Below are 14,068 nucleotides of genomic sequence, written 5' to 3' on the forward strand. Positions count from 1 at the left end.
AAAAAGTGTGATCAATGACCTTTCCTCTTGTTTTTTTTTTTATAAACCAATTGGTTGTTGAATGTTGATCTTTGTTTTAATAAAGTTGTTATGTTATTTTGGCATTTAGAGTCATGTCCAATAGCTCTAGTTTGGTCTCCACCAACTCCTGAGACGTCTTTAGCTGCTAGATATGTGATTTTCTCTACCAGCTAGTTGCTATCTTTGTCATTTGGTGCTGGACATGTAGCCTGTAGTAGTTTTTCTAGACTTTATTTTGGTTGATGAGACTGTTAAGGCTGAATTGTACAATAAAGCTAAAAGAGGCTAAAAAGCTGCCTCAAGCTGTATGGAGGGCAATAATTCATTGTTAATTTGGAAAGATATTGATTAGTGGAGCTTTGTTATTGTTGCTAACTGTGTCGTTACATTCTTTTCTCTTTTCAAAATGATCTTTTCCTCATTGAAGTTCCTGCTGAAGATGGACACAACACAGCAATCATATTTGAGATGTCATCTTTATTTCATTAAAAGTAACACTTTCATTTTCACATAATTGCGTCCATACACCTTTTTGCCCGCAGGCTTCATTGGACGTACAAGTCTGCAGTCATCTTTTTTGTTAGCACTGTTCGAATAATATTCCACGTTTACCACACAGTATAAAACATCAGAAGAGGGTGCTACATTTGTTTAGACACAACAGTGTAAATGTGCAAGATGAAAAATTACTATCAAACTTTGTATACTCTAGAATTTAAAATTCAATTCAAGTTTTCAATTCTTTTTTTTGTCCATTGTCCTCAGCTACAATGACAAGGCATCACAAACAGCAGAACTGAATGAAACAAGAACAATTTACAATGATATTAAACGTTTTTTTTCATTTTGTCTTCAAGTACCCCGTATTATACAAACAGTTTTTAAAAAAAATCTCATTTCCCTCAGAGAAACAGTCTGTCAATAGCAACTAGTCAACAAAAACAAATTACCCAGTCACATACTGGTTCACAAAGAACTGTTTACACACAAAACATAGAAAAATAATCATTTTTTAGCTTGAGTGCTTCATCTCTTGTTTCTGGGTTTGGGAAAGAATCTAAATATCACCAAGCCGCAGCGAGTCTTATGAAGTTTTTCTTTATCCAGGAAACTTGTAAAAAAGAATCCTGTCCCTTTTAAAAAGTGCAATCTGTCCCCTAAAGGCTCATCTTTAGAAAAGAAAATAACCATCACATGTTCAGGTGTATATGGAAAACAAATGTCCATGATGTAGATTTAGCTGTGGTGAAGCTGATGTCTGGTGTTTGCTGACCTCACACGTTGGTGACCTCGATGCTGGTGTAACCGCGGATGGGACTTCCCTCGGCTCTTGGCGGAGTCTGGTCTCGAACTTCCCGAGGCAGAGAGCCATAGCTGCTATGGCAACTCAAGTCCCGCCCACTGCGGGCTTTAGGGCTGAACCCTGTTGGAGGCTGAAAAAGAAACATTCATTCTTACTACAAATACACTCATGCATAGCTTTTTTCCCCTGTTCATGAGGGGAAATGTTCTCCGGTGTAATCTCAGCGTCTTTTCCCGTTGATCAACCTAGGAGTGCTACTCTAGTGCAGAATGCTGTATTCAGCCTGTTGCTGTACATGTTTGTGCACCGTATTCACAACCTCATTAATGTTCCGTTATTGTACACTTCTGTGTCACGTCAAAAGCTCTTTTTCCTCTGTATTTGCAGCATACCAGTGCCTGATTTTGATTCAAACATCAAAACAAAACTGAAGAAAAACACCTCTTCAAAGTTTTCAATCTAGTTATTTTTTTTGCCCACCTTGACAGCCCTCCTTCTCAGCGAACCTTCGTCATCAGTGTGTCGGCCAGTAGAGCTGGGTGGTCTGCCCAGGGAGTTCTGACGAAGTAGGGTTGGTGGTGTTCCCAGCCCTAAACGCTCATTGTCCTGTTTGGCATCTGTCCTGCAGGGAGCATGGGAAGGATTAGGGTGCCGCACATAGAATTTAAAAGACACTTGAAAACACTTTGTACAATATTTACAGACTATTTATTACCAAAGATTGTCCTTTTCTGGTTAAGGAGTGTTTAATGTAATCTACTAACACATAAACAGAAGCTTCATTAAGTAGAACTACAATGCAGGCTGTCTTGGTGTCTATATGTATGAATGTCTCCCCTCACCTGGCCGTGCCAATCAGGGTTTTCATCTCCTCAACAAGGTGTCGGCGAACCATCTGCTTGCTGCTGGGGATCCCCAGTGCTGTTGCCATGGTGTCGGTGTTGAACGTGGGGTCAAGGACCATGACGGCTCCATGAACGCCACTGTTAAGTAGACTTTCAGCAAACTCCTGATCAGGCGGATGGAAGATAGAAGGCCAAAGAGTGACTTCTTTCATTCATATCATCAGATCTAAAATTCTCTGAGGTAAAAACTGCAGCAGGCAAAAAGGCAGGGTTATCAGCAGTCTCTCAAAAATGACGACATGATCTGAGACAAAGGACATATTGACTGATTTGTGGATATCAGTATAAATTCAAACTCCCTGAGGATATTAACAGGATGTCAGTCCACACAGCCTTATCTCTACACACCCTGAATGTGGTCTTGTCTCATAAAGGAAACATGTTTTCCAATGGTAAGACAGTAGATAGGGTTGATGGGGGATATTCATATTGGATATTGCATCACCATAGAGGTTGTAATCTGAAAGGCTTTGTAATCAACTAGCAGCAGCTTACAAGTACAATAACAAAGGCTTTCTATCACTCTGTAGAGATAGGGAGCGCTGAGTAAACACAAAAGCCTCCAGTACCACATGACAGCGATCTTTTAATACTCAATACAATTTATTCTCTTCATTATCAATATTTAATCAAAATATTATCTTTTTGCGATAAACTGTAGGACAACCTTTGCTTGAAAATGTGTCAGCTTCAATTTTTGTTTCAAGATGTGAGTTTGAAAAGGAAAACATTGTTTTCATAGAAGTTAGGCCTGTTGACTGAGTGTCTACATGGTGTATTCTCTTTCTTTCTGTCCCCACCTTCAAGTCAATATCCCTGATCCATTTGATGACCCGGTGAGAGGTCCATACCAGTGGATCCACGTTCTGGTGCTCACACTGTATCCGGCGAGCCTGCAGTGCCTGGAAACCATTTCAATAAACATTTTTTTAACCAACTAAAGTTCTACTTTTACCTGCTGCGTGAGCACACCCAAGTATATTCACTGCTGTCTTTTGTTTGCGAATGAGGGGAGGATTGACACTTACCTCCTTGTCAAAATTGAGTAAGTGCAGCAGTTCGATGCCCAGCAGTAGGCTGACCTGGTGGAACTTCTTGGTGATGTTGAGGTGACGTTCAAGGTCGCGACGTGTGAGGGAGTTCAGCATGCGCCCGTCTACCAAGTGAGTGTGAAAGGCCTGGGAGTACTGAGGCAAGCCCACGTCACTTAACCAGGCCTTTGCCACCCAGTGGTGGTCCATATCTGCAGCCTTGGACAGCCTGCGGACAAACAGCATAACAGTTTCTTAATGGGTCACTTCACCTAAACCACCTTCCTTAATTTCTAACTTCACCATGACGGTAGTTTTTATCTACATTGAACCCACAAGATGAATCCACTGACGTCTCCTCGAACACCACAATGACGATGACATTTGTGGTTTTGAGTGAAATGTTTTGACAACTCTTGGATGGATTGCTGAGAAATTTGATGACACTGATGTTTCTTTCAGGGTTTATTGTAATAGCGTTGGTGGTCCCTTAACATTTCACCATTGCAAGTATCAGGTCAAAAATTTTATTTTGTACACTGAAGCAGTGGTTCTGAAACGGGGGGGGGGGGCTGGGAGGGCATAAGGCTACTGCAGGGCGGGCGTGGATATCCAACCAAGATGAATTATGTATAATAAACAAAAAAGAGTTTCCTGATGCTATTGTGCTGACCTTTATTTCACTAAAATTCAACATGGATACTTTTTTATTAATTGCTTACCCTATTATTAATGATTGATAAAAAATTATAGATGGGGGTATTTTAGCAAGCTAACATGAGAATTTAACTCAAGGAAACGCTGTGTAAATCTGCCATGGATACAGAGATGCTAGCATGGCTGTGCGCTGCTGCCATCACAGTACAATGAAGATGTTCTCAAAGCATTAAAGAATTACAGAGCTGAAATGATGCGTCGATTTATTAATTAGTCAGTCAACAAAAACTCAATCAGCAGCAACTGTGATAATCTAATAATAATTACAAAAACAAAAATCAAAAAAGAAATTATACCAGAGGCCTGAGACCTGTACTACCAAGCAGGATTTGAGGTTAACCAGGTAACTTCAGGTTTAACTCTGGGTTTTCCTTCCTAAGATGGTGGTTCACTTGTTACTGGGGTAAAATCACCATGGTAACTGATGCTGAACTCCTAACCTGTCAACAGCCAAACTACTGACCAATCAAATCACTGGAAAAGTCATCATTCCTACAGGATCCTGACAGGGACAAAAGAGTTGACAATAAAGTGATCAATAATAATGAGCAGTAAATATAAAATATAAATCAGTGGAATAGTTTTCCTGTTTGAGTCTTTCCATGTGTCCACTCTGGTTTTAAAACAGAGCTTCTAAAAAATGCACGGAGGTTTAACACACTTAATAAATAGCAAAGGGAGATAAAAACTAAACCTCTGATGTCTTTGATTAGAACAATTAGCCACACACTGTTAATTATTTCCATGATTACAAATGAACATTTCAGTCAGACTGACTCATGAGCTACTTCTCTCCTCTTTTCTTTCTCTCCTCTCTGCAGCAGAAACAGTCTGACATGAACTTTAACTGTTTTATCTGCATCTCATTTATAACAGTTTATAACAGTTTGTTCATCATCAGACACAAGAGCGAAAAATACTCAAACGTAATGATAATTCATGCAATTATTTACAATATATATTTATTTGACTTTAATAGAACTTATATTTAGACATGGAAATAATATTGTAGTAATGTAATGTGTAGAGAAGGATTTTGAACGTGATACGGAATTTGACTGGGAGCCAGTGGAGCTGCTGGAGGACAGGGTGATATGGTGAAAGGAGGGGGTTCGGGTGATGATACGGGCTGCAGAGTTTTGGACCAGTTGGAGCTTATGGAGGTATTTGTGGGGGACACCGAAGAGGAGTGAATTACAATAATCAACGCGCGAGGTGACGAGGGTGTGAACTAGAATGGCAGTGGTGTGAGGGGTGAGAGAGGGGCGGAGACGATTAATGTTGTGTAGATGGAAATATGCAGACCGAGTGATGTGATTAATGTGGGAGTGGAAAGAAAGTGAGCTGTCGAGGATGACACCCAGACTCTTAACCTGTGGGGAGGGGGACACTGTGGAGCTGTCTATGGTGAGGGAAAAACTGTCAGCTTTGGATAGGGAGGATTTGGTGTCGATAATAAGAAGTTCAGTTTTATCTCTGTTTAATTTGAGGAAGTTTGCGGTGAACCAGAATTTGATTTCAGAAAGGCAGTGGGTGAGGGAGGAGGGAGGGAGAGTGGAGTTTAGTTTACTAGAAAGATAGAGCTGGGTGTCATCCGCGAAGCAGTGAAAGTGGATACCATATTTACGGAAGATATTGCCGAGGGGGAGGAGGTATATGATGAAGAGGAGGGGCCCCAGGACGGAGCCCTGGGGCACACCTGAAGTAACGGGGGAGGGCTGTGAGGTAAAGGACTTGAGCTGAATGAACTGATTGCAGCTGGTGAGGCAAGAGTGGAACCAGAGAAGGGGGTGTTGCCTATAATTAACAGCTCCGCCTCTTTCACATGAACACACTCATACGTACCTGGAGAGGTAAACCCAGGGTTAACTTAGCCAGGTGATAACCAGCTTTGTAGTACAGGTTACCAGGACGGTCAATGTTAGGTTCAGTCGAGCCAGATAACTAAAAGTTATCCTGGGTATGTTGAACTTGCTTCGTAGTACAGGCCTCTGATGTAAGTGGTAGGACTTATTTATTGGGGTGAATTGACCTCTCAACCCATTTAATATTGTTGTTCTTAAAGGCAGCAGGACACTTGGGATAGATTACCATTTTATGACAGGGTTAACACACACAAACACATTCACACATTGAAAAGTTTCCAGATGAAATGACCTACCATTAATCTGTAAGAAGAAACTGTTAAACAGTTGTCATGATAATGAGACTGGTGCACTGATCAAAACTGTATGTCTAGATAGATACTTTATTTATCCCCTAGGGGAAATTCATGTTCATTCATTCATCTCTACTTAAAATCTATGTTGTGACCTCTGAGATTTATAAAATGATCACACTACATTCTGTATCTGTTGTTACTATATATCACCAACAGATGGCTCTCTTACTCTACCACATAATGTACAGTTTATACAAGAAATCCTCTGTGTCCCTTCCTCACCCTCTACCGTTCTCTGCATCCCTGTAATCCTCGATGGCCAGGCGGAGTTTCCGCCGATGCATTAAACTGCTGACACCTAAACCCAGCTCCAGGTCTTCATCCGTTAGCCCCAGTAAGACCTGAAACATGTCAAAGTAGTGTTTAAAGCAACTAAAACCACACAGCCAAAGTGTCTTACACACAAATGTCAAAATAGTGGATTTAATATGACAACTTGGTTATTCTACACAGTTGCACATGAGCCCACCTGCACCATGTCAGTGGTTTTCCTACCTTGCCACTCTTGACGTTTTCTGAGCAGGTGCGGATGTACATGGGCATTGCCATGACAACCTCCAGCCAGGCCTGCACAGTGCCTGCCCTCCACTGAGACATGGGTGTACTCCTGGCCAGCTCCACCTGTTGAAGGCGGTCCAGCTGGTCCTCCGACCCATCTGACAGGCTGTGGCGGGTGGGGCTGGATAGGCTATCCGAGTCTGGGTGGGTGGGTGGTTGGGTGGGGGGTGGGGGGTGGGGGGTGGGGGGTGGGGGGTGGGGGGTGGGGGACATGTGGGTGATGTAGTTGAGGTTGTGAGTGAAAGCAGAGGTGGTAGTGGGTATAGTGAGCAATGAAAAAGCAAAATGTTAATTCAAACATACCACAACAAATTAAACTCAGTTTAACATAAAATCAGCGGCATGGGGGAGAGGAACTAGATGTAAGTAATTTTCTTCAAAACAAACATGCTTTTCACAACATCCTAAGCTTTTGGCTGCATTACAACAAGCCAAATGTTTGCCAGCGATGCAGTAAACAAAGTTGCAGCTTTTATAAGCAAGAAGACTTAAGAAGTCAATTAAAGAGGCAGCTGTTGGAGCTGCTGGACCAACATGACTCATCTGCCTAAATTACCCTGCAGCAATGTCTCAATGAAAACAAAACGCCTGATATTAGGACATTTCTCTTACATTCAGAGACATTATGATCACATGAGATCTGCCTCTCATTATTATTATTTACTGTGGGTAAAATCCGCCTTGAGTCCTTTAAATTCTCCTTAAATGATTCCCTCTAATCTATCATTGCTTACCTGTTACGTTACTAGGTTGGGCCAAATATTGGCTGTTTACATTTTTTCATTCAAGTTTCAGTGTCTCAGGGAATCAGGCCAAGAAAATATTGCCAACAACACAGTTCACTTTGGTTCACTGAGGGACATTTCTCTGTCTTTACCAGCAGGTGGCAATGTAGCACCAGCTTGGGCCTCTGCAGCGGGTACAGTGTCATGTGTTGCTTTCAGTATTGAACCTATTATCATTTATGATAATTAGGATATATCCATGTGTGGAGGTGTGGCTCATCAGCTCGAGCTGAAAGGTCTTGTTTGGTCACTGAAATATAGGGAGAATGCCGAAAGTACACTTAGTCCTGTCTGTGCAGCCACGCTGACAACAGTATAACAGCTGTAGGCTACATGTTCACCAAATGAGAAGGATAGCAACTGGCTGGTAAGGAAAATCACACGTCACAGACAACAAGAGTTTTTCTGTTTGATAATAAAATGACATACAGTACCTCAAAGTTACCTGCCACCTGTCTCGTCTAATACTCCCTGAAAGCCACTGCATCGGTACAAACACTGGACTGCTCTCGATGCACACTGTGGCTCACCCACTGCCTCTACATGCTCTAAAACTGAAAGGACTCCTGGGAAGCTAATGAGCCTTGGAAAAAAGCGTCCACCTGAGAGCTCATTCATAAAGGACGGTCACAGAATCTTTGTCCTTCTTGTTGGCCCTCTTCAAAACATCCATTTTATTTCAACTGTTATTTCAGTGGAAAAATAAAGATGTGAGATTGAATGATGCCTGAAGCGTCCAACCTTAAAAACACACACACACACACGCAAACACACACACACGCACACACACAATCTCTCTCTATCTCTTTTTTTTCTTTTCTTTACCACTGTATATTTACTCAAAAATAAATTCATGACTGATTGTAAGTCTGAATAAACAGATTTTTATTAAACTTGACTTCAAGCTGCTTTTATGTGCTCTCCTAAGAGCAATGCATAAATTGAACGTACATTTCTAAGTGCCCCTCTGAGAGCAATTCATATTAAGATGAATAAATCTGGTTTTGGGCCAGAAATGCAGTCTTAGATACACTCCAGATGCAAGGTCTTTCTCTTGCACTCCAGAGAGTCCTAACAAAGGCATGTCACATTAACAACTGCAGAATTGACTGTCTGACACCCAGTTGAAGGCCAAGCTGTTGGAGACTGGACTTGGTGTGACCTGATAGTTTAGGTCCTCCTCAGGGGCTGACATATGTATTTTTAAAACCCACTAAAAGTGGCGTGGGGTCAGAAGAACATCAGTTACACCGACAGTATGTGGTTGTGTTACTGTGAAGAGTTTCGTGTCCTCTGTCGTAGGCCATGAGTGTTAAGTATGTGATTCTGTCCCTTTGTATGCACAGAACAGCAGTATGCACAGAACAGCAGTATGTACACTTCGCATGAGACTGTTTTGTGTGAACAATCAGTCCTTAAACATGCCCTTCAGTAGCTGGTCTAATGGAACTCATTGATAAATCACAGCAGCATTTCTGATGTGATCTCACACTTCAGATGAGAAATGGATGAAATGGAGGAGAATGTAGTGTTATGCACCAAGATGCACGTTATACATTTGTATGCATTCTTGCCATAAAAATGGTTTACAATTGAATGGATCCAGATGGACAAAAGTTACAGTTACACTTAAGGTGGCTCACAAGTTCCCAGGGTTGTTGTATAGTAGCTAACTAAATGAGAGTAAAGTGCCTTAAAGTTAAAGTTCGACATACAAGGAAATACAATAATTCACTTTCTTGCTGAGGGTTAGAGTCGCTCTTGTCTGTATGCTAAATATGTAGCTACATCCAGTCGGCCACCAGTCTGTGTAAAGCTACGCTAAGCAGCTGCTGGCTGTAGCACTGTATTTAGCTCATAGACATGAAAGTGGTATCAACTCTTGACAAGAAAGCAAATGAGTGTATTTGCCAAAATGTGAAACTCCGTTAACTACTAAATTCAAATTGTTGAGACATTTGGTAAACATGAGAATTGGTTAAGTTTATCTGTCGGTCGCCTACTTCATAGAAAGTTCCAGGAAGAGACTTCAGTTCAGCAGGATGTTGTTGGAGTAATATCAATAAACAAAAAAAAAAAAACACTTGTTGTTGCTCTCGATAAACACATCATATACTGTAGCACTCAACTGGTTTTGGACGGTTTGCATCAGAATTAGATTGAACTTGAAGAAGTGCTTAGTTCCAAGGTCATCTTGTGATGTAGAAGGCATCTGCAAACACAGTTTGCAACCCAGCGCAATTCATTTTTAAAGCAATTGGAACTGATGTACCTTGGTCTTACTGAGTCTGATTGATTACTTCTTGGGTCACTTCACTGTGTTGAGAGTCCAGTGGAGGTCAGACAAGAGGGGTCAGTGTTAGAGGTCAGGGGTCAAATCAAAGCAGAACATTATTGACACCAAGTGCTGACACATATGAGTTCTGTTCCAACATTCTGACATGGCTTCCTTTCCCTTCTCCTCTGTTTTTCTTACTATTGATTTCGATATAATAAAAGAAGGAGAAATGCTTTCAGGTTGAATAAGGAGTTGAAAATGGGGAAAAAGAGGAAAGGAGGCCATTTGGAAGCTTTTGGGATGCAGTCCTCTCACAGATGGACTTGCAGCGCTGAGGGAAGCTAACGAATATGTTAAAAATGGCAGCCCCCCCAGCATAAAGGGACGAATCAGGATTAGAGCCATACCACAACAAATGAACACATACGCACACAAACATTAACACAGGGAAAGAGAGGACAGCCACATGGAAATTTAACGTTATTTATTTTATTTTAAAATAATCTTATTTTTCTCATTTAGTTGTTTTGAGCGTAATTTTGTTGCCATGCCTTTAAAAGTTTGCTACTAGCCATGTCTAAACATCTTAGGACCTCATAAAAGAAGTCCTCCAATGAGGTCTACATCTTTGACTTTAAATAAAACTCTTTAATAATAATATTAATTTCATTTCTGTAATGTTATCTCATTTACAAAAAGTAAAATATTTGTGGAAAATAAAAAAACAGAGACCATGGCTCAAAACATAAAATGATACAATGTTTTTCATTTGATATGTTTTGTCCCCATCAGCAGAGGATCATAAAGGTGAGTTACATGAAAAATAAAAATAGCCTAGATTTTCATACATTTCATTGAATGTTTAATGAGATAAAGTAGTTGAGCTGTTGTTCTTATACATACAATTTAATACATGATGACTTATATTTGAATTACCTCAGTGATTCACCTCTAAATCCAATATCTGCGAGCGCAAATGTAGGACGAGCTAAGGGTTAAATGATAATCCCCTCACTGCTTACACGGGCGCTCTTTTTGACAAGCATTGTGGTTAAATACAGCTCCACTGTAATCTGTGACTCTATAGTGTTTCAGGTGAGACTGACAAATACCCAGTGTTAGTTTAATATCAGGGAGAGAAAAGATTTCCTGGGGGGGCAGTGCAGACTCCAGCTCAATCCAACGAAAAGATGAAAATAATCCAATGTCTGTAGCCATTCTTTTGCTTGAAGGAATGCTATTAACCTTTGGCACCAAGTTAATTGCTTTTTTTTTTGCAGCAATGGCCTGAACTCTGCAACGGGATTTTTTTTTTTTTTTGAGTTCATGGGATCATGGGAGAAGGTATGCATTTGCTTCAGTTAGATTAGCCTGCTGAAATCTGATTTTTAACCTTCACAATGGGCACTCATTATTGTTATAGTAGTTCACTGAATGTCTGCTCCATGCTCAGGCTTCTAAACCCAAGCTGGTAAAATGACCTAATTCCTGAGGTTTGGAAAAGCCTTAACAATCAGTCTAATATCTACTATGTTTGTATAATTCATGTTTATGCTATCACTTATTTTGAGATAAGAGCTATTTTTTTTTTTTTACACTAACTTTTCCCAGAATAATTATACTCCCAAGAGCCTTTTTAAGTCTTAACAAAACGACAGCTACAAGCTACTGTAAGATCCTACAGACAGAAAATGGTATAAAGCCTCATGAATAAGTAGAATAATTATTTTATCATTCAAAGTGTAGCGCTGGGTTTTCTTTGTGACTGTTGACTTTGCCGACCTTCACTAGTTCAAGTGTAATTTTGCATGAAGAGCCTTGTAGGTGCAGATGAAAACATTCTACGTTTAGTTTGCGATGTTGAGCTCTTGAATGTTAATCAGAGCACCTTCTGACTAACAGAGGGTCAAGTTTGCAAATCTAATCACTTCATTTAAAATGGAGGAAATCATGAATGAACATCATGAAATCAGTAACTGACCTCTCTTTTTTTTTTTTTTTTTTTTTTTTAAACAGACATTTTATCACCTTCTCGACAACATACCCAGAAAAAGACATTTGTGTTTAGTAGGGTTTTGTTCAACATGCATTTGGGGACTGGGGCTATGTGCATGCATGTCACACATGTACCTTGGTCATGTACCTTCTATCATAACAGATAGAAAACACATTTCTTACATTTCCTGTTTGGCGTCATGTTGCTGTGGAACAAACTGTTCTGCATAGAAAGTTCATTCCTCGCTTAGCAACGTCTTTGAAGTCTCATTTGAGAAAACATCAAGAAAATGCCTCTGCACAGTTTTCTTGGCGGTTGAGGGATATGTTGTACGACCGAATTGGAGGTGGATTTGAGGAGTCTGCATGTTGCCTACAGGAAACTGTTCTCATCATGGCAGTGTGGAAGGAGGGGGATGGACCAAGCAGGACAATAAACAGGGAGGAGTTTAAGTTAAAAGGTAGTGACAGGAGGGGAGTACATGTCAAAAAATAACAAAAGGCATTCAGGACAAGGAGACATTTACACGCACAAAGTGCACATCAACTGTTGTTATTTACAAGTACAGCAGTCCTTCAAGTTTCCAGTTGAGTGAAAACAAAAAGTCAAAATGTAAAGAACAATTAAAAGATCCGATAACAGCCATTTTGGAGGGCAGATACAATAGAACACATCCACGTGGTCGCTGTGTCACACTGTTCACTCTATTTACAGGACTGTACATACATACAGGTGCAATTTGCTCGTTAAGGTTTACACTTCAGCGAAGCAAGACGCGCCTCCGGCTTCTGACCATGGACGACACACACACATGCACACACCTTCACGCACATGCACACATAAGTATGCGTGCGTGTGAGGCTGCACGGACACAAACAAACACCCATCCTCTCACACACACAACACACACACACACACACACACACACACACACACACACACACACACACACATACATGTCAAAACAATTCTGTCTTCTGATAATTGCCATAATGGCTCTCCAGCTGGTTCGCTCGGACATGTGTGCTTTACCAGTCTGCATCTTCCTCTATGTAATAATCAGGTGTTGAAGTACCATCAAACAAACCAGGGTCGAGGGACTTGCGCTGCTTTCCCCGGGCGAAGACACGCGACAGAGAGCCCAGCCCCATCTTCTCTTTCTTCTTCTTACGCTTCGCCTCCTCCAGATCTTCTAGGGACTGAAGGAAGAAAGAGATAGAGAGAGCAGAGGGAAGAAGAGGATGAAGAGATGGGCAAACTAACAGAGATGCAAGAGCAGAGAAGTCAGTGAAGGTGTGCAGAGTGGCCGATAAAGACCAGGAAAGATAAAGATCACGACACAAAGGGGAAGTGATGCTTGACATGCTGCCAGGCATGCACTTATTCAACAACCACGACTGGTTTTCACATAAATTCAAGTCACAGCTGCAGAGTGAGTACACGACAGACTGTGTGGGGCAAACACAAATTCAGCCAGAACGATGGTGGAGAGAAACGACAGCGGCCAGGCAGCAGGGCAGTCAGCAGTTACCACAACGGAGGTGATTACTTGGGAGGGTGTAGTGGTGGGCAGCTCTTACATTGCAGAGGGAGTGAGTCCGATGACGCGGTGAGTTGATGTCGCTGGGTGTGGATGACCGGTCTCCCTCCACCGCCGAGGCGTCGGAGATGATGGAGGGCTGGCGCGAGTGGCATGGGCTCACCCGCACGGCAGCCACTAAACGGGACAAGAGGGAAAAGAGAACAGGCTTGTTTTCTTTGGGGTGTGTTTGGGCACCAAAAGTAGCGAACAGGGAAAATCTGATTCCTCCCAGCAACGCCGCAACACCCTTAAATAAAAATATATTTTAAGACGTCCCTAAGCAATAGCCTGAAATTATTTGCAATCATCTGCAGTTGCTAAGCAACAGTGAAAACAGCTTCACAGTAGAACGAGTGTGTGTGTACCAGTGAAACTGATACATACAGCAACCAATTGCACAGCAATTTGGGAGTTCGTGACTGTTCACACGTTTTCAGTGTTTTTTTTTTTGTCTTTGTCTGCTTCTTTCTCCAGATGCCACCAATTAGTGAGCGGGCTGTTTGAACCTGTGGAGGACTGAGATGAACTTCTCCTATTGTGGCTGCAAGGCTTATTTGTGAAGAAGTTGGGAGGTGCCATTAGTCCACTTCTTGCTCTCAAGAGTGATTATGTTTAGTTCCATTTCTCTGGAAGTTTAGGAGTAACCTCTCTGTGGACACTTCACAATTCAA

At 41.4% G+C, this 14,068-nt stretch overlaps 1 protein-coding gene across 8 annotated transcripts in view; it reads right to left on the reverse strand.

Moving 5' to 3' along the window:
• Window positions 1-478: 478 nt before the first annotated feature.
• Window positions 479-14,068, reverse strand: part of kazna (kazrin, periplakin interacting protein a) — a 176,159-nt gene continuing 162,569 nt past the window's right edge. For 6 of the 8 annotated variants that reach the window (XM_056384870.1, XM_056384869.1, XM_056384872.1 and 3 more), the window contains 9 exons: window positions 13,396-13,532; window positions 12,891-13,014; window positions 6,694-6,896; window positions 6,421-6,539; window positions 3,258-3,489; window positions 3,030-3,131; window positions 2,167-2,333; window positions 1,805-1,946; window positions 479-1,454 (listed from right to left, as the gene is read on the reverse strand). In XM_056384870.1, coding sequence (XP_056240845.1) covers window positions 1,296-1,454; window positions 1,805-1,946; window positions 2,167-2,333; window positions 3,030-3,131; window positions 3,258-3,489; window positions 6,421-6,539; window positions 6,694-6,896; window positions 12,891-13,014; window positions 13,396-13,532 — 1,385 coding nt within the window. In that variant the 3' untranslated portion in view covers window positions 479-1,295. Of the gene's footprint in view, window positions 1,455-1,804; window positions 1,947-2,166; window positions 2,334-3,029; window positions 3,132-3,257; window positions 3,490-6,420; window positions 6,540-6,693; window positions 6,897-10,288; window positions 13,015-13,395; window positions 13,533-14,068 lie in introns of those variants that run through there. The other 2 variants (XM_056384871.1, XM_056384876.1) reach the window with 2 other exon arrangements.

Source organism: Seriola aureovittata, chromosome 9, assembly GCF_021018895.1.
Source record: "Seriola aureovittata isolate HTS-2021-v1 ecotype China chromosome 9, ASM2101889v1, whole genome shotgun sequence".
Classification (NCBI taxonomy): Eukaryota; Metazoa; Chordata; class Actinopteri; order Carangiformes; family Carangidae; genus Seriola; species Seriola aureovittata.